At 44.3% G+C, this 21,082-nt stretch overlaps 1 protein-coding gene across 7 annotated transcripts in view; it reads left to right on the forward strand.

The window, feature by feature from the left end:
• Positions 1 to 17,023, forward strand: part of xirp2a (xin actin binding repeat containing 2a) — a 44,136-nt gene extending 27,113 nt beyond the window's left edge. For 5 of the 7 annotated variants that reach the window (XM_067374801.1, XM_067374802.1, XM_067374803.1 and 2 more), the window contains 4 exons: positions 68 to 171; positions 826 to 9,898; positions 16,508 to 16,641; positions 16,886 to 17,022. In XM_067374801.1, coding sequence (XP_067230902.1) covers positions 68 to 171; positions 826 to 9,898; positions 16,508 to 16,602 — 9,272 coding nt within the window. In that variant the 3' untranslated portion in view covers positions 16,603 to 16,641; positions 16,886 to 17,022. Of the gene's footprint in view, positions 1 to 67; positions 172 to 825; positions 9,899 to 16,507; positions 16,642 to 16,700; positions 16,794 to 16,885 lie in introns of all 7 variants that reach the window. The other 2 variants (XR_010893513.1, XM_067374804.1) reach the window with 2 other exon arrangements.
• The last annotated feature ends 4,059 nt before the right edge of the window (positions 17,024 to 21,082 follow it).

Raw genomic sequence — 21,082 nt, forward strand, 5'->3', positions numbered from 1 at the left:
GTGAGAAAATGGTGATTTACCTCATAACTAATTATTTTTCCTCATTCTGTCTTTTACCCTGTTAAAGTGATGGTAATTGGAGGAGAAAATTTGCCAAAAGTTTCTACACAAGCTCTGAAACAGCAACATGAAAAAAGTATTGAGGAGGCCACTCCACCCAAACATATCAAGGTAAAAATAAAGTATACTGATGCACACAGTAAAGTGTTTTATTTTCAATAGATTAAAAAGAAAAAAAAAAATCATTATGCGTGTTTCGCACTGGCTAAGCAAACAGAGCTGGAGCTGGAACACCCATTGTGCTTTCACAATGGCAGCGTTTGTCACGCGCAGCTTAACTTGGTACTATCTAATCTAGCTGTAATTTTGTTAAATTATATAAAAATTGTTAAATATTATTATATTTTTGTGATACATAATATACTAGATATGAAATTAGCCTAAAGTTTAAAATGTAATTTCCACCTATGAATAAAATTAAAGGCGATAAATAATTCGAGATGTGGTGGAAATGATACTTTGATGTAAAAATGTACATACTAAATTAAAAACAAACTAATAACAGTGTAAAATTTTTTTTAAGAGTTTATTAAAAGTCCACATCCCCAAAAGTGCCCAAATTTAAAGAAATGCCAATATGTTAGTTTACATACAGTACATCAACTTTGTCAACACTGAATATTCTATTCATGCATATTTCTTTGTATCACTCCTTTTCTGTACTTATACATGGAAATAATTTCACAACAGTAGAATATATTTAATATGTGTGTATGATGTATTGATAAAAGGTTTTGCTTGTTTTTCCCATCTATAACAACAAAGATTGATCTCGATTACAACCAGTTTCCTTGGGCCCCAGTAAATGTTTCTTCAAAGACTACTGCCACAGGTAGCTACGAGACCACGTCTGTCACTAAAACAATGCAAGAGGCCTCCACCTCCTCTGTGGCCTCCTCACAATATGAGGCCGTGGAGAACTTCTCACAACCAGTATCTGCTACACATCAGATTCAAGTGACTTCCCAAGTCCCAGGACATTGTCTTTCCCCTAAGCCAACAGATGCACCTACTTCAGCCAAATATGCAGTCAATAAAGAGGAGTACTCTAAGCAGAGGAACCTCTATGAACTTAAGCGCCTCTACAAGCACATTCATCCAGAAGTGCGTAAAAACCTGGAGCGTGACTTCTTCACTGAAGTGACAGACACAGAGCAAACTTATGTGGACAGTGATGAGGAGGTGAGCAGAGACATTCAGCAAGCACGTTATGTTTTTGAAAACAGCAGAAGTACCAGTCCTGGCAAGTGCATAAGCCCAGAGAGAGAGTATTTGGAGTGGGATGAGATCCTGAAAGGTGAGGTTCAGTCAATGCGTTGGATGTTTGAGAACAAGCCCCTAGATTCCATTAAAGATGGAACACCAGATGAGGATGAGGGCAAGAACATAGCCCAACAAGAAATTATCGCTGGAAAAGATGTGAAGTATACCACATGGATGTTTGAAACACAGCCCATCGATGCTCTAGGTACAGAAAAAACAGACTCAGCAGAGCACAGTGGGAAAATAGAGCTTGCGAGGGGAGATGTCCAGACTGCAACATGGCTATTTGAGACACAACCGCTAGACACACTCAACAGAATTTACCAAGAGGATGAGCAAGAGACACATGTGATGTATACGAAAGACATTTCTGGGGGTGATGTGAAAACTGCTAGGTACTTGTTTGAAACACAGCATCTGGACACACTTGGACACACTGAGACTATTGATGAAAGTCACTTCCTGCAGCTGAAGTCAGCGCTTGAAGAAATCAAGGGTGAGGTAAAGAAGACAACCAAGATGTTCGAAACACAGCCCATGTGTGTCATCCGAGGTGACTCCGGTGAGATGCTGGAGATTACCAAGGTGCGACGTGAAGAAACTGAAAAAGGTGATGTCAGGACATCACGCTGGCTCTTTGAAACTCAGCCACTGGACCTGATCAGCAAAGATCCAAGCCAGGTAAAACTAATCTGTGGGGTCTCCATGGAGGAAAACTATCAGGGTGGGGTGAACAGGGGAAGATGGCTGTTTGAGACAAAGACACTTGATCAGATCAAAGATGAGGAATGGGAAAGCACAAAGACTCAGAAGCAGGAGATCTTAGGTGCAGATGTGAGGAGACACTGCCTGATCTTTGAAACACAGCCGATGGATAAACTTAAAGACAATACCAATGCAAGACCACTGGAGCCAGAAGACATTATGGGTGGTGATGTTGCTTCTGCTAGGCATTTGTTTGAAACAGTGCCAATGGAGAATCTGAAAGAGTTACCTGAAGTTGGAAAGCTGCAAAAGGTGATAGCTTCAGAAGAAGAGAAAGGTGACGTGAGACACCAGAGGTGGTTGTTTGAAAGCAAACCTCTTGAGCAGATCAGAGAGGAAAAGAAAGAGATCACAAGGACTATTAATCTAGAGGAGCTTGAAAAGGGTGATGTCACAAATTACAAAGAGATATTTGAGACAATGGACCTGAGCAAGTGTATAGATGCACAAAGAATACAAGTGGAGGGTGTCACCAGCGGCTCAGTGAAATCAAATAAAGTGTTCTTTGAGTCAACACCCTTGTATGCTGTACAGGACAGCTCAGGACACTACCATGAGGTCAAAACCGTGCGCAGAGAGGAAGTTGTGAAAGGAGATGTGAGAAGCTGCAAATGGATGTTTGAAACTCGTCCCATTGATCAGTTTGATGAGAGCATCACTAAGTTCCAGATAATCAAAGGAATATCTAAAGAAGAAATCCAATCAGGTGATGTCAAAACTGCCAAATGGCTTTTCGAAACCCAGCCCCTTGATGGAATTAAATACTTCAACTTAGAGGAAGAGGACAACAGGAAAAATGAGAGCATTGAGATCCAAAGAGGGGACGTTAAAACATGCAGATGGTTGTTCGAAACCCAGCCAATGGATGTATTGTACGAGAAAGTAGAGACAAAGACTGAGGACCTCACAGACATCCAGAAAGGAGATGTAAAAACTTGTACATGGCTTTTTGAGACTCAGAGTCTTGACAGCATCAAAGATGAGTCTGAGACAGTCCTGAAAACTTGCACAGTAAAGCAAGACGATGTACAAGGTAAGGATGTACGTCTAGTGCGTTTCCTATTTGAGACTGAAAACCTGGAAAACATCACAGATGATGAGGATCATAGTGGCTTTAAGCGAATCACTGAGATTGACATTCACTCTGGAGATGTATCACGGATGAAGTACATCTTTGAGAATCAGTCATCTGATATAATGACTTCTACATCAGAGGAGACCATGCAGAAACTCAAATGCCATCAAGCAGAGGACATTCAGAAAGGAAATGTGGTAAACTGTACCTGGATATTTGAAAACCAACCAATTGATTCCATCAGGGCAAATTCTGAGGAATTCAAGGAGTCACGCACAGTAACGGATATTCAGGGAGGTAATGTTGATAAAGGTCGCTTCATTTTTGAGACATACTCACTGGATAAGATTCAGGAGGAAGCATCTGATACTGAGATCAGCAAACTCCAAAGCATCATACACAAGGAGATTGAGAAAGGGGACGTAAAAAACTACACCATGATGTTTGAGACTCAACCACTGTATGCTATCAGGGACAAAGAAGGACACTATCATGAGGTTACTACAGTCACAAAAGAAGAGATTCTGCGAGGAGATGTGGTTGGGGCAAGATGGTTATTTGAGACAAAGCCCCTTGACTCAATTAAAGACACAGATGAGGTTTATGTCATCAAGGCTGTTACTGAAGAAGACATCCAAAAAGGAGACGTCAGCACAGCCAGGTGGAGGTTTGAAACTCAGCCTCTAGATGAGATTGCAGAGGATATGAAAATCGCTGTTAAAACGGTAGCAGACATCCAGGGGGGGGATGTGAAAACAAACAAGCAGCGTTTTGAAATGGATGACCTATCAAAAAAATATGTGAGAACTGTTAGTGTCAGTGAGATTCAGAGAGGCAATGTGAGAAGCTCCACATGGATGTTTGAAACTCATACCATTGACAAGATCCGTGGTGACGGTTCGGAGTATGACGAGATGGAGAAGGTGACACGTGAAGAAGTGGTAAAAGGTGATGTTAAGCAGTCTGTGTGGCTCTTTGAAAAGGAACCACTTGATCGTATCAAGGAAGTTGATGAAACAGATATTGTAATTTCTCGTGAGGAAATCCCAAAAGCCGATGTGAAGACAACAACATGGTTATTTGAAACTACCCCCCTAACAGAGTTTAATGAGAGCAGTGTGGAGAGAACAGAGATTGTTGGTAAGAGCATCAAGACAACCCTAGAAGAGCTGTATTCTCAGAAAATGGTTGAGTCACAAGGGATTTTAATTGAGGCAGATGAGATTGGAGATGTCAGAATGGCTAAATACAAACTTCTAAACCAGGAGACTCCAGAGATCCAGAGAGAAGAAGTAATACATGGAGACCTGAACAATATTATGATGAACCTGCTCAACAGACGAGAGACAACAGAGAGGGCAATCACCATAGATAGAGAAGAAAGAGGAAATATCAACTCAACTGTCCAACAGCTCTTTAATCAGGATAAGAGTGATAATGTCGAGAAAGAGGTAATTATCAGAGGAGACATCCAAGAGGCAATTAATAACTTGCTCAAGCAGGAAGGATCTTCCAAACGTGGCATTCTCATTCAAGAAGATGAGAAAGGAGATGTGAGAATGACCATCTACTCACTTCTCAATAAAGAAAGTGAGAGCAATGTTGAGAAAGAGGATATTGTTAAAGGAAATATTCGTGGAACACTGCATAGGCTGCTGGGTAGTTCTGATGCAAAGGACCAATCCTCTAAGATAACTGTTGGAGAAGCAGAGAGGGGAAATGTCAGTTTTTATTCTACTTGTATTGAGTCTGGGGCACTGGACTACCTCAGACAACTTCAGGTGGGGGCTGATGAAATTGTTCAGGAAAAAATTAAAGAAAAGATTATTGGAGGTGATGTAGAACAAACAAAGCAGATTCTAAGAAGAAGCCAGCAGACAATAGGACGAACGGTTGCCGAAGATGATATTGTACCAGGTGATGTAAATAACACAGTACAGGTGTTTATGATGGAACCCATACTATCCCTGCATAACATGCAGAAAGAGGAAATAGTAAAGGGAGACTTGAGAGCAGCTCTTGACTCTCTTACGCAAGCTGCAAACCAACGTGTTGTCATAGAAAAAGAAGAGGTAGTAAAAGGAGATATCAGCACAACACTTAGGTCTCTTGAGGAGGCTCAAAACCAACTAAAAGAAATAGAAAAACCTGAAATTGTCCCTGGTGACATTAGGGGTGCATTAGAATCTCTTGAAAAATCAACATCTGTAAAGACTGAGGTAATTATTGAAGATTTGGTCCCAGGGGATATTAAAGGTACCTTAAAATCCCTGGAGGAGGCAAAACAGGCAGTAAAAGAGGTTGAGAAGGAGGAGATTGTTAAAGGTGACATTCAGACTGCTCTTCTTAGTCTTCAAGAGGCTTCAACAGAAAAGAGGGTTTTTCAGCACCAAGTAAGTGAACAGGGTGACGTGAAAGGTACAATTCAGCTCTTACTGGAGCCAGCCTCATCCCCATGTATGCAGAGGAGGCCAAGCACAGAGGGTGACATAAAATCCTCCATCAAATCCCTTTATGAACAGGAGCAAATGCAAATTGAGAAAGAAGAGGTGATTAAGGGAGATGTTCAGGGCACTATTAAATCTCTGATGAAGAAGAAAGAGCAATCAAGCCACAAATCAAAAATTAATAAGAAAGCTAAAGCTCCCATTAAGAATCCTGTTCCCCCTCAACAAGCAACTCGTGAATGCCCGGCTGGACCTAAAACTGAGGAAAAGCCAGAAAATCCACCTCCAGTGAGAAACATGCAGCAGAGCAGCACACAAAAGACATCAGAGATCAAATCTTCAGAATGTCAGACTTCTTCTAAAGATTATCATTCTACTACCAAACAAATGACTACAGCTGTTCATTCACAAGAGTCCTCTACTCAAGGCTCTCAAAAGATGAATGTGAAGCAGCAACATATAAAACAAAAACAGAACATTCCTAGTCCAGTTTTAATAAAGAAGAAGAATGTTGGAGGTCAGATGAGTGAGACGAAATCTGAAATTGCAGCTGTGTCTTCAACAAATGCATCAGTGGAGGTATCACAAAGTAACATTAGCATGAAGCAAACTGAGGAGACAAAGACAGTCACACAGATTCAGGAGACTAAGACAACCGAGCACACCACCATAACCCAGAAGCAGAGCAGCAAGAATTTAAAATCAGAGAAAAATGTTAAAAGCTTGAACCGCAATCTCAGTCCCAAAGGAATGATAAAAAAAGTGAAGCCACATCCAGAGATTCACTTTCCACCACCTCCGAGTTCTCCTCCACCACCCTCTGAGTCAGAGCTCTCTCTGCCTCCTCCTCCCTCACCAGTGGCAGAAAGTGAGTCAGCCCTCTTACCACGCCCTCCTTTGGTTACGAGACAGGACAGTGACCTTCCCCCTCCACCACCTCCACCCCCTATCATGGAGACAGACACTGAATTCTTTCCACCACCTCCTCCACCCCAAGACCTCCTCCCTCCTCCTCCATCTCAACAGGAACTCAGCTCGGCCACTCAACCTGGAAAACCAAAAGGCAGAGCTCTATTCAAAGTGCCCAAACCTGAGCCTCCCAAGCAACCACAGCCCAAAACATTTAAATGGCAGAAAAAACAAACTGCACCTGCTCCACCACTTCCACCTCCTCCACCAGTGGCAGAGCAGAGTGAAACAGTTGCATCAAACATAACTACAGTTACTGAAACTACAGAGAACATCACCAAGCAAACAGGACTAGTTAAAACAATTGAGCCTCCAGCTCCAAATATTGCTAAAGCTTCATTAGCAATACCTGTGTTACAACCAGCAGCTGAGGAACCACCACGCCCTAAAAAGGTTTTCGTTCCGCCAATTAAACTCCCACCTCCACCTGACACTGCTGCTCCAAAACCAAGACCTTATGCAAGTAAATTCAAAACCCCTCTCATGCTTGCAGAAGAGAAATATCGCAAACAAAGAGAGGAGGCTGAAAAGAACACGGGAGAAAGTACTCCCACCTCACCCCCACCTACTAAAACATTTAATGTCAGTGAAATGAAGGCTGAAGCAGAGTCAAGCACACAGAAAGCTGAAGAGCCTCAAATAATTTTTGAGACACAGCAAGAAACATCTAAAGTACTGGAGCCTAAGCAGAAGCCAGTCATGTTGACCAAAGAAACATCAGAAAAACTTGCCCCCCCAAAAAGCCCACAGGCCCCTCCAAAGCAAAAGCCACCTGCAAATTTTCAGATAAGCAAACCTTCAATTCCCAAAGTTGGTAAGAAAACAACCACAGAACCATCCAACACTGTAGCAGATAAAAAGCAGGCATCTAGCACTGCTGCCTTAGAAATTAAAAGCCATCCAGCCCCTACAGTCCATCCACACTCTGTTACAGAGCAAATTGAGAGTACAAAAGCTCACTCTGTAAAACAAGAGAGCATCCAGGCCACAAAAAGTATTCAAAGTCAGATCACTGCTTCTGCTCAACAAGAAGAGATCAAGAGCCTAGAGACTTGTGCAGCTCAAGAAGTCAAGAAGTTTCCCTCTCAGCCCACAAAGATCCCAAAAGTGACCCCTAGCTTTAAGGTGAAAACATTTAAGGTGCCTAAGGTAGAGAAGTCAGAGAAACAGGAAGAGGGAAAGGACATAGTTCAATCAAGTGTGCAAACAAGTGTGTCTCAAGTGTGCATAGGTCAGGAGGGCCTCCAAAAATCCACCAGTGCCATGGAAAAAACTGAAGTAAAAGTTGAGAAAAAGGAGGAAATGAGACAAACCAAGCAAGACACTAAAATGGAGGTCCAGTTGAAGAAACAAAGACAAACATCAGTTAAGCAGCCACCACCTGTGGCACCAAGACCATCAGTTGAGATACATCAAATACAACCAGCAATATCTATAGAGGTACATCAAGGTCAAGGGCAGACAACTGTCATTCAGTCCCATCAAGCAGTGAGAGAGGAACATGTACAGATTCATGAAGAGAGGATGGTCACTCAGAGCACAGTTCAACAACAGAGCACTCAACAAAAAAGTAAATTCCAGATCAAAAAGCAGGTAAAGCCTCCACTGAGGCCTCCAAGCAGGGAGGAGTCCATAAAACAGTCAATGCAGAAAGAGGAGCAAATCAAAACAGAGATTACAGAATCAGCAGATTCTGAAAAGAGTGCATCAATGACAACTGAAAATTCTAATGCACAAAAATATGAAGAGATTCAAAGATTACTGAGTTACATCAAGGAGTTTGAAGGATCCCCTGCAAAAATGAATCCAAAGTCATTAAAGACCATGCTGAGTATCATTCCTGATTGGCTAGTCAGTTCTGAGGAGAAGGACGATTTAAGCCGTACTCAGTACAACAAGCAGAAAATGATAGAGGTCATAACTTACGTACAGAACCTTGCCCTGGCTAAACTGATTTTTTTAGAGGGAAATTTGTCTGTTTCAGAGTTGGCAAAAAGTGAGTCACCACAGGAGAAGAAAACAGTAGGTGGAGCCACACAAAAAATATCTAAGATCACTATTGGCTCAGCGAAAATAGAGACTCAGAAGAAAGTAGTGGAGGAAAAGAAGACAGAGTGCCAGAGTGAATCAAAGACAGCAGAGCACAAAATGCCACCTGAGCTAAGAATGCGGACACCATCACCAACGTATATCTGCATTGAGTCTGCCAAGAGGACAGACTCTCCCTTGAGAGTGACTCCATCACCGCCTTCCTCTTACAGGTCGGGCGCCACACCAACACCTCCACCTCGCTGGTCTGAAACACCAACACGCCTAAACCAATCCACACCCTCCCCCACAATGAGTCGCTCTGAGAAGTTAGCTAAACTAAGAGATACCACAGCCAAACTCTCACAAGGCATGACTCCACCACCCATGCCTTTGCCAGAGTACATGATAAAGGCCCAAACCGATCTGGAAGGGTCTCGCTCATCCAGCTGTTCAGAGACTACCTTTGAGACTCAAATGATGGAATCATCTCTGATGGATATTACAGATATCCACGGAGACTCAATGATGACCGTGAAAGACAAGCGTGAGTTCTTTGAAGAGGCTCGGAAAGCAGAGGTCTCTCGTACATATGTACGCAAGGATCCTATTGACATCCCAGAGCGTCTTGAACCAGATACAGAAGATAATGAGTCAGAGATCCCGAGATCCATAGATGCACATGAGAGAATGTTAGAGGACCTGCCCAAGGTTGACCTGTCCAGGCTTGTTAACAAATTTGAGTCTCCCCAGCCTAAAGTTTATGTTCGAAAAGACCCCATTGTGATTACTGAGAGACTTGGAAGTGACACAGAAGATCCTGAACCTGAGAAAAAGTCAGCCTTAGTGGAGGACATACCAAGCTTTGATATTAAGGCCCTCAAGAATGTCTTTGAAATGGGTGAGCAAGCCCACCAATACCTAAGGGAAGAGAGAAAGAATCTTGAGAAACAAGAGGGAGCACCTGAAGGATTTTCTGAAACTAAATCTGCAACTGAGCAGTTCTCCACAGTAGATGAGTTTGGAAACATTGTAACGGGCTCAAAGACTGAAACAGCCTTCCACTCTGAGAGTGTGACAACCCGAGGTGATCCACCAACTTATGCAGATGTAGTAAGAGGGAATGTTGCTGTCCTGGATGTTCCACCAGAGGCCTCTGCAGAAGAGTTATTAAAGAGCTTCCAGCAGACATGGGCAGAGAGTGAAAACGTCTTCAAAAACCTGGGCTTCACTGTGTCTGAACAACACAGATTACAGACTGTTTCACACCAGCACCAGACTGTTGTCACCGGTAAACCTGTGTGATGCGCATGGAAAGGATAACAAAGAGTACAGTGTGATGACTAAAACAGTGATGGTGTGTTTGCACTTGACAAATTGTGATGCTTTAGGTCTTCCTTGTGCCTGTACATTTATTTTGATCTTTTAGTTTGAGTTGATAATGGAGTGCTGCTAAACTGGGTATCATGGTCAAAGTGAATGTGATTATTGTTTTGTGATAACCAACTGAACATTTGCCCTTTAGATTTTATGAGACTGTGCTGAGGTCCAGGTGTAATGTGTGCAGTTGTATTGAACTAAATGCATGTAGTCCTTAAATATTTTAATTCCAGCAACTACACTAACAGCTTTTGTGTTACTTTTTCTGTATTCCTTAATATAGAAATTAATGTATATTAATCTCATATATATTCGGCATGTACCTCGGTATTGAAGTCATGGTTTGGTACGGGTTCAGTACAGTGGAGGGGAGGAAACTAAATATAAAATTGCTTCTTTTTTCTTCTTTTTTTTTTATAAAACTGTGGTTTATTGAACAAATGGTATCTCTCTCTTTAAATAAATTAAATTATAATTTACATTTTCTTAAAGATAAAAAAATCTATCTCAGCTAATGCTGTAAACTATATACAGATTATATTAGAGTGTAAGTTGCACATAAGACAGTTCCCTTTCGTGGGAACTATCGACGCTACGTCGGATGACGTGATGGGAACCCTCTGTATTTTGTGTTCGTGAAGCACCTCTGTATCCAACCAATGAAAAGACGCGACGTCAGAGGCGGGTGACGTCACGGATCAGGAAGCTATAAAGCACACCTGAACACAAAGCACGCCAGCTTCTGTTGTCTTCAGCAAGCGTTCTCTGTATCTTGTCTGTCTTATTTATTGTTGTCTGTCTGATATATATATACATATTCACACAGTGATCTCTTCGTCCGAGGACAAGAGTTTCAAAGCACAAAAATAAGACAAAAAGCATTATGGCGGAAAAGCAGCAACAGTTTAAAAAGTGTACTCCTCCTTGTCCACGCTACATAGTGACAGGAGATTCACACGACATGTGTGTGAAATGCCTGGGGGTTGAGCATGCACAGGCGGCTCTCGAGGGAGCCGTCTGTGTACACTGCGATCAGCTCACCCTCAGAGTGCTGCGATCTCGCCGGGCGCTCTTTGAGGAGGGCGCCGAGGCGAGTGTTCCCCGCGGGTCTGGTCCCGCTGCTGCCGAGGCACAGCGAAGGCTGCACTCGTGGGGTTCACAGATGGATCTAGCAGAGGGGGAAGAGACGGACACTGCCCTATCGCTTCCCTTACCTGCTAGACCCAGTGTCTCTTCTTTGGTGGCGGAAGCACGTGTAGCGGTTTCTTCCCCCCGAAGAGAGGCACCGATGCTCAACATATCTTCCTCCGAGGAGGTTGATGTGGGGAGTGTTGATGAGGAACCGCCATCCTCATCCCCTGCATATGAGGAGCTATTAGAGGTAGTGACCAGGGCAGTAGAAAAGTTAAAAATCGACTGGCCTGCGGAAAAAGCTGAAAATAAACCAAAAAGTAAGCTTGATGAAAGGTTTCTTCCCGTGCGGTCACTACCTCAGCGCCGGGGTCTGCCGTTTTTTCCCGACCTCCACACCGAGGTGTCGAGGTCGTGGAAGAGGCCAGTACAATACAGACTGTACAGCCCGCAGACGTCACTATATAGCAATATAGTTGGGCTGAAACGTCACGGCTATGGGGCGATGCCTCGGGTCGAGGAGACGCTCGCGAGCCATCTCTCACCCGAGCCCACATCGTCCCTTAAGACCCCGACGCTGCCCACCAAGCCCCTAAAGACAACTTCCAGCTTGGTGGGCAAGGCTTATTCGGCGACAGGTCAGGCGGCGGCATGCCTTCATACCATGTCTATCTTACAGGCATACCAAGCCGACCTGCTGGGGGAAATTGATGACACTGGGGAAGCGTCCTTTGAGGCTATTCACGAGCTCAGAAAGGCAACAGATTTAGCTCTCCGGGCCACCAAGGAGACGGCCAAATCCATCGGCCGCTCTATGGCAGCCCTGGTGGCCACGGAGAGGCATCTCTGGCTCAACCTCTCAGACATCAAGGAGAGAGATAAAAATGTTCTCATGGACGCGCCGCTGTCTCCTGATGGCCTGTTCGGCGACGCAGTGTCAACTGTCGTCGACAGGTTTCAGGAGACACGAAAGCAGACAGCGGCATTTTCTAAAATTATTCCCCGCCGCTCTCATCCCCCCGAGGCTGCTGGGCGGGAGCAGCCTCGGCCGACAGCCAGCTCCTCAGCACACAGGGTGCAACAAAAAGCCAGTGTCGCCTCCCGCGCTCCCCCACAAAGATTTGGGGGGCCGGGACGGGTGGCACAGGCGAAGCCTTCCGGAGGTAGGACGGATCTGAGGACCGTCATTATCTCCCGGAAGGCTTCAAAGAAGAGGTCCTGACCTTTATAGTGCAGGATCTCTCGAGGGCAGCCCCCTCCGGGGGGATTCGGATATCGGGTCCCTCCCGGTGCCCTCAGGGGACCGTCCTGTCAACCCTGCCACCCAGCGTGCGTCAGGGCACAGCGGTCTCCGCCGATCCTCCGAGGAGGGTTGGCCAGCACGTGATTCGCCTGTCTGCCGGTGCGCCGCGTCAGATGGACGAGCCAAGTGCTCAAAAAACACCAGAGACCAGTTTCGAGAGACTGGTTCCCTTAGTAGAATATTTGGAAGAGTGGAAAAATCTCCCGAATGTTTCGAAGTGGGTGCTGCTCATGGTAGAACAGGGCTACAGAATTCAGTTCGGTTCACGACCGCCCAAGTTCAATGGGGTGCTTCCTACGGTGGTAACCCCAGAGCAGTCTCTGGTGATGGAGCAAGAAGTAATGACGCTTTTGCAAAAAGGGGCTATAGAAAGGGTTTCCCCTCCCAGCAAAATGTCGGGCTTTTACAGCCGCTACTTCATTGTTCCGAAGAAGGATGGAGGGTTGCGTCCGATCATAGATTTACGTGTGTTAAATCGATCAGTAAGGAAGTTGAAGTTCAAAATGCTTACACTCAGACAGATCATCCCTCAGATCAGGTCCGAGGACTGGTCTGTAGCGATAGATCTGAAAGACGCATACTTTCATGTATCCATCCATCCTTCACACAGGAAGTTCCTCAGGTTTGCTTTCGGGGGCGAAGCTTACCAATACAGGGTTCTTCCGTTCGGCCCATCCCTCTCACCCCGCACGTTCACGAAGTGCGTGGATGCAGCGCTGGCTCCGCTGAGACTCCAGGGCATCCGCGTGCTGAACTATATCGACGATTGGTTGATACTAGCTCAAACAGAACAATTGGCAGTTCAACATCGAGATGTTGTTCTGTCGCACATGAAAAGGCTTGGGCTGAGGCTCAACGCCAAAAAGAGTGTGCTGGTCCCAAGTCAGGTTGCAAACTACTTAGGTGTAATCTGGGATTCCACCACGATGCAGGCGCAGTTGTCCCCTGCTCGTGTGAGTTCCATTCTCGGGGCCGTGAAAGGGGTGAAATTAGGCCAGTCACTCACTGTAAAACAGTTTCAGAGACTGTTGGGTCTGATGGCAGCTGCGTCCAACGTCATTACTTTTGGCCTCCTGCACATGAGACCCTTACAGTGGTGGCTCAGGACCAAGGGGTTTTCCCCGAGGGGAAATCCTTTTCGCATGATCAAAGTCACGCGGCGATGCCTTCGTGCTCTGGTCATGTGGAAGAAGCCTTGGTTCCTAACCCAGGGACCCGTGCTGGGGACTTCTGGTCGTCGTGTAATGCTTACGACAGATGCTTCCCTCACGGGCTGGGGGGCGATCATGAGTGGTCGCTCGGCTCAGGGTCTTTGGGAGGACCATCAGCTCTCCTGGCACATAAATCGGCTGGAGATGATGGCGGTGTTTCTTGCACTGAAACACTTCCTCCCGACCTGAGAGACCATCATGTGCTGGTCCGTACGGACAACACTACGGTGGTCTCGTATATCAACCATCAGGGGGGTTTGCGGTCTCGCCCATTATCAAAGTTGGCCAGTCGCATCCTCCTCTGGTCCCAGGGAAAGCTCCTCTCGCTGAGAGCAGCTTACATCCCCGGGCGGTTGAATGTGGGAGCGGACGCCCTGTCGAGGCAGGGCGCGAGACCGGGGGAATGGAAACTCCACACCGAGGTGGTGGAGTTGATATGGAAAACTTTTGGTCGAGCTCAAGTCGATCTTTTTGCCACAGAGGAGTCAGCTCAGTGCCCTCTGTGGTACTCACTTCAGCACCCAGCACCTCTAGGGCTGGATGCCATGCTACAGACGTGGCCGAGGCTACGTCTGTATGCATTTCCCCCAGTCTCAATGCTCCCGGGAGTTCTGGAAAAGGTTCGCCAGGAGAAGGTCGACCTAATATTGGTGGCCCCTTACTGGCCGACCAGAATATGGTTTTCGGACATAATGTCTCTTCTGCACGGCTCTCCCTTAGAGCTTCCCCTCAGGCAGGATCTCCTGTCTCAAGTGGGCGGCACGATTCTCCATCCCCGCCCAGAAATGTGGAAACTGTGGGCCTGGCCCCTGAGGGGGCAAGGCTCATAGGATCTGGTCTCCCAACTGAGGTTGTGGAGACCATCCTTCATTCCAGAGCTCCCTCCACGAGGAAGTTGTACTTATACAAATGGAAATTGTTCTCTGTGTGGTGTGAACAACATAATTTGGACCCGGTCCATTCTTCAGTCTCAGACGTGCTTCGGTTCCTTCAGGAAAAGTTCTCGGAAGGTTTAACCCCTTCCACGCTGAAAGTCTATGTGGCCGCTATTTCGGCTCATCATATTCCTGTAGGGGGCTCCTGGCTGGGTCGAGACCCCCTAGTAGTACGCTTCCTCCGTGGTGCACTCAGGTTGAGGCCTGTGGTGCGCACAAAGACCCCGACCTGGGACCTCACTATTGTGCTCCAAGGGCTGGCTGAGGCTCCCTTCGAGCCAATAGAGGAGGTGTCAGACAAGTTCTTGACACTTAAAACTATCTTTCTCTTGGCCGTCTCTTCTTTGAAGAGAATTGGTGATTTACAAGCGCTGTCAGTAGCTCCATCTTGTCTTGAGTTTGCGCCTGGTATGGTGAAAGCCTTTCTGCATACCAGGCCGGGCTATGTTCCAAAGGTTCCGACGAGGGTCCCAGGCCCCATTGTACTTGAGGCTTGCTGCCCGCCTCCTTTTGCAAACTTGGATCAGGAAAGGAAGAATCTGCTTTGCCCTGTAAGAGCATTAGATGCGTATGTCCACAGAGCTGCCCTGTGGAGAAAAACAGAACAATTGTTTGTGTGTTATGGGTCCCCTAAGAAGGGGGGCCCAGCATCTAAACAGCGGATGAGCAAGTGGGTGGTCGAGGCCATCTCACTTGCGTATGAGACGGTGGGGCGCCCGTGTCCTTTGATGGTGCGGGCTCACTCCACGAGAGGTATGGCCGCGTCCAGAGCTCTTCTATCTGATGTCTCTATGGACGACATTTGTGGTGCGGCTGGATGGTCATCCCAGCACACCTTTATCAGATTTTACAATCTTCACCTTAATATCACTCCGGGGGCCAGGGTGCTACAAGATAGCAGCCAGGCACTTGGAGAGACGAGCGTAGTTGGGATTGCGTTCCCATCACGTCATCCGACGTAGCGTCGATAGTTCCCACGAAAGGGAACGTCTCGGGTTACGAGTGTAACCCTTGTTCCCTGAGTAAGGGAACGAGACGCTACGTCACGTGGCCGTATCTCCTGCATACCTGGTGCGCTTGCTTCAGACAACCTACAGAAGCTGGCGTGCTTTGTGTTCAGGTGTGCTTTATAGCTTCCTGATCCGTGACGTCACCCGCCTCTGACGTCGCGTCTTTTCATTGGTTGGATACAGAGGTGCTTCACGAACACAAAATACAGAGGGTTCCCATCACGTCATCCGACGTAGCGTCTCGTTCCCTTACTCAGGGAACAAGGGTTACACTCGTAACCCGAGACGTTTTGCATTAACTTCTGAATGCAATTATAACATTATTTTTCAATTATTTTTTCTACTTCAATTCATTTTTAAAATATAATCATTTACACTGTTACTGTCATGACTTGTTTTCATGACACATTTATTTAAACATATATTAACTAATTAAGACATTACTAACAGGTATAGTAAATATAATGAATATCTAAGCTAATATAGTGTATATATTTAATTAAATGCACCCCTCTAGAGTTCATTTCTTTAGTGAACTAACATGTTGTAGACACAAAATGACTTGCCTGAGGTAAATGTAATGTGAAAATATTATTCTCAAACTATTTTATTTGTCTTTCCACGGTTGTAACATTGGTTGAGAGATTACTCGTAAACATGTCTATGCATAAATTATCCGTTCTTCTGCACTTTTTACTGTTGTGGTGGTTAGCAAATGTTAGCAAGTGCTGCATTACTGTGCGCGCCCCCTTCTGAACTGGAGTGTGGATTGCATGTGACTGATTGTATTCGTCATCTGACTGTATGCACCAAACCGTGACGTCTATACCGTGACGATTCAGGACGAATACATGTACCGTTACACCCCTAATATGTGACAGATTTAAAAGCATTTTCTGATGTCAGTCTCTCTCTCTCTCTCTCCTACAGAAGGTACGGGTGCCAGAGTCCGAACTGTGTCAGGTATGTCGGAAGAGGGTGTATCCCATGGAGTCTCTAATAGCAGACAAGCAAAACTTCCATAAAAGCTGTTTTAGATGTGCCCACTGCAGCAGCCAGCTCAGGTAGTGGCTTCTTTTTTACATGAATCCTCAATGTTTTTCCACATTTTAATGTGTTACAGCAATGGAACAAGTGAGAAGTTTTTCTTGGTGAAATGCATCATGAAAAGTCAGTTCAACTTGTTATTTAAACTGATTACAACATTGGCAAGAAGGTTTGAAATTTGAGTGAGCTTGTATGATTTCTTCTGTGGGTTCTAGTTCTTATGAGATTCAAATTATATTTGTGTTTATCTCTGTGCTTCAGTCTTGGAACCTATGCTTCTCTCCATGGAAGAATGTACTGCAAGCCACACTACAAACAACTTTTCAAGTCTAAAGGCAACTATGATGAAGGGTTTGGAGAAAGGCCCCACAAAGAACTTTGGAGTTCAAAGAATCAGAACAACTCGTTAGAAACAATAAACATGAAAAACAATCCTCCTGTCAATTTGAATGACAAAGCAACTCACAGCCCACAAGAAAATGTCCCTACAGAGAATATGACTCAAGCAAAGATGAACGATGACATTAAGAAGCCAGCAAGTAAAATGGCAGTTGTGTGGCCACCCCTCTGTGATTCACCAAAGAAGACATTTAATTTAGAGGATGACATAAAGGTAGTCAAACCTGTCTGGCCTCCTCAAGTTGAATCAGAACTCTCAGGTAAAGAGAACAATGATCCAGCAGTAAATAAGAGGCAAACCACAATTACTAGTGGAAATCCAGCAGAAAATGGGCCCAAAGAAAATGATGGAGGGCTTGTGTCACCCATAAATATGCCAGAAAAGTCATCTACAGATGCTAAAATAACTCAAGAACCAGAGGAGCCAACACCAATACCTGAAACAGCTGAGGGGGCAGAGGATGCCAGTGATACAGGCAAAGCCATTGAGTCCTCCAACGAAAGCCAGCAAACCACAGAGCAGAAAGATAATGAGAAAACTCAAGAAATGAAGGCAAAAGAAGGAGGTGAGATGAATGGTCAAAAAGAGGAGAAATTGGAGAATGGAGTTGCAGAAAGAACTAAGAATGTGAACACAGATGAGGAGAGTGACAATGCAAAAAACACTGATGAAAATGGTGCTAAAGAAAGTGAAAAGAAAGTGCAAGTAAATGAGGGAGAAGAGGTAACGGTGACAGTGATAGATGGTGAAATACCAAATGGCCAAACAGCCAATGGGAATGCAAACAACAATAATAATAACAACAACAGTAACCTATTATTGGACAACAATGCCAGTTTGGCAGGAATTAATGAAATTAAAGAAGAACCAGAGCTGCTGGACTTGTCCTCCTCAGGGGCACTTCCTTCACAGGAATCATTTAAAGAAGAGATCAGGGCTTCTGACATTTTCCAGCAACTTCAAGAGGACAGCTCATGTGCCAAATACTCACAAGACATGAAAGAGGCAGAACAAGAACATCCCACTACCAAAACTTTGGCTTTCACGGAGACAGATGACAACAAAAAAATGAGTGCCTCAAGTTTTCTAGACAACATATTTGCAGGTTTTGATGACAGTTCTAGTTTGTTTCATGAATTTAAGGATGACATTTATAGCAAGGAATCAGCTTCATCTCCGCTGGATGACCTTCTGGATTTTGGAATAGAATTAAAGAGGGAGATGGGCCAACATACTGAGGCGGAAACGAGGAAGAATCCGCTCGATAAAAATGACACCAAAGCTTCTGGGTTGCTGAGTGAAGCCAGCAGCCTCTGGCAGGATGAAAATGAATTCTTGTCTGTAGAGGATCAAATTAAACAGAACCGATATTATGATGATGACTGATGGGGGGAAAATTAACACTCTGTTTAATCTGCCATACACTCATTTATACACAATCAAAGTTTCTGTTAACATCCCTTAGAACAGTCCCAAAGCTCTGTTCATGGAGAGATGAATGTTAGCATGCTTGTATTGTATTTTATACTCAGCTCGCAGCAGACAGCACATTTAACTGCATTCTGAACGTTTTTAAAAGCTTTATTTAAAGCACCTGGTGTGCAAGACAAATTTGGGAAATATGATGGTGATTCTTTTTGTTTTTGCTGTAAACATTTAATTCAGAATTCATGTATCTTTGCCTGTGTCTGTGTTTGCAGATACTCTTTTACTTTCTTTATAGAACATTCATAGGGGGTTATGATTTCTGCTTTTGTTTGAAAGAATTTTTGATTGTCTATCTTAAGGTGGTTAGAATGAATGTTTCCATTATACTGCTAATGCAATGACTAAATAAAAACCATGTTTCTGAAATTATCAGTATTATCTTTTGTTTCATCAGCATAATGGTCATATTTTTAGTATGAAATACCCATGTATAGCCAAAGAACATTAACAGAAGTTCATTTTTAAATGAGTCATCTACCACAAAATAGTTAAGTAATCATTTAAAATCAAAAGCTGAAGCTAATTATTTTTCAAGATAACGCTTTATAATTAAAGGTACAATACAGTGACACGGGGCAGTCCAGTCGCCTGTCAATGACGTCAGTTACCTTTGTTACCGCCTTTACTGACGTAGAAACCACATGACAACAGTGCCGTGGACAAATGCGGAAGTTTTATGGTGAATTGTGTTACTTATTTATGGAACATAATTACGGTTTACCATCTGCCGCTGGTTCTGTCGACAAGGACAGCTCCCGTATAAACTCATGACCGGAAAAGCGGAAGCGGCGCCGGCGACTGTGTCATAATAAAAGTCCCGCTGCTCGTGAGGCGTGTGTTGATCAATCGCTCCAGCTCCTCGTTCAGCTCCCACAACACTCTGTCCTGCTCTGCTTCATACTACAGTAACGTTAATAATCGCATCCACGAACATGAGTTCTTCCAGATTCCAATCCCTATTCTTTTGCACCGTCCGTTAAGATGGAGACCAAGTTTCCACTCTAAAACTTGGCGTCATCAAACTGCGCCTTTGTTTTGAATAGGCTTCTAGCGACCTCTAGCGGAAAAAAATATCACAAATTGTACCTTTAAGCACTGTCCCCCTTGGTTACTGTTGCTAACTCAGGCAAGCTTTAAAAGATTCCAATGAATAGAGTGCATGCCAACTTTTTCAGCTGCTTTGGTTCCATAAGTATTTTTTCCATTCATTTCTCCCATAGGGATTTCAAAAAAGTCTTATTTAAAGCATTATGAGACATGAACCGAGCCATGAACCAAGCCAACCAGCCACAAGGTGAATCACAACATTACAAACTTTGATATGATTTGAACAAAGGTACAAGACTGTGTACTTATTAATGCTTTAAAACGTGCGCAAAACAGAATCAAGGCAAATGACAAAAGAAAAGCCTCGTTTGAAGAACATTAGTGTAACTGGATATACAGCAACAAAGCCACTGTGGTATTGTGATCTATAGTAAACATTTGAAGTGGATCAAAAAAGTTAATCAAAGTTGTCCTAAAAAGAAGGTTTTAGGACAACTTTGATAAAAGGTTTTGATCCACTTCAAATGTTGACTAGTGTATTTAGTTATTGACATTTCGCATAGCCAGATCTTCTGACTGTGCAGAATGTCTGGACTTCATAGTAGCTTTCATTGGCCAAGGACTGCCCAAGAATGTCTGAATGACATGTGAAGCAACCAATCAAGTTTTTTTTGTTCAGCATCATGTTTAGGGGCATGAAGATGTAAAGCCAATGTCTCCACAATAACAGACCGTATTGCAATTCATTCAAGAACGTTGTGCAAGTTTACGGCAACAATGGTGCTGTGAACTTCACATACTTTTAAAATCCAGCGTTTAGTTGATCCTGATATGTGCTCAATGTCACAGTTGTAAACAAGATGGCTTTCTTCTTCCATAAGAGGGTTTGGCATCACAATGGCTTTGTTTCCATACGGACAATTAAAGAACACACGTCTCGTGGAAATCCTGAAAAATTCTTGCCTGGAAAATCCAGCCTCACCACTGTACCAGCGGATGAGTCTGGTCAGCCATTGAATCAATTAGATTTCTAGGGCGGAGCAAATCCGAGCAAACAGGAAGCGGAGTAAACCAATCAGAGAAGGGCGGATATGACGTTAGCAAAGCGACAAGAGAGTCAACAGCGAAAAGTAAATAATTAATGTGTTTTTGGTCATTTCAAACTGAATTCACGGCCGAATAGAACAAACTCTCGGGTCTCCTGTGTGCAATCTTTGTTGATACTGAAGGGACTTTCGCAGCACTAGAGTGACGCTGTTTGCGTCACTGAAATAAACAAATCTGATTGCACGTTAAGAAAAGAAAAAGGCAAGAAAAATTCATCCAGTCAGAGGATAATTTGACTGACAGCAGAAGGTCTGGACTCTATAACAGCTTTCATTGGCCAAGGACCGCCCAAGAGAACCTTTAACTGACATGTAATGCAACCAATCACAGTTCACTTTGTTCCATGTCATGTTTAGGGGTGTGAAAGGTAAAAGACCGGCGTGCATCTAATTAATTATTTATTTAAGAACGTGCAA

The sequence above is a fragment of the Chanodichthys erythropterus genome, chromosome 21, assembly GCF_024489055.1.
Source record: "Chanodichthys erythropterus isolate Z2021 chromosome 21, ASM2448905v1, whole genome shotgun sequence".
In the NCBI taxonomy this organism is placed as follows: domain Eukaryota; kingdom Metazoa; phylum Chordata; class Actinopteri; order Cypriniformes; family Xenocyprididae; genus Chanodichthys; species Chanodichthys erythropterus.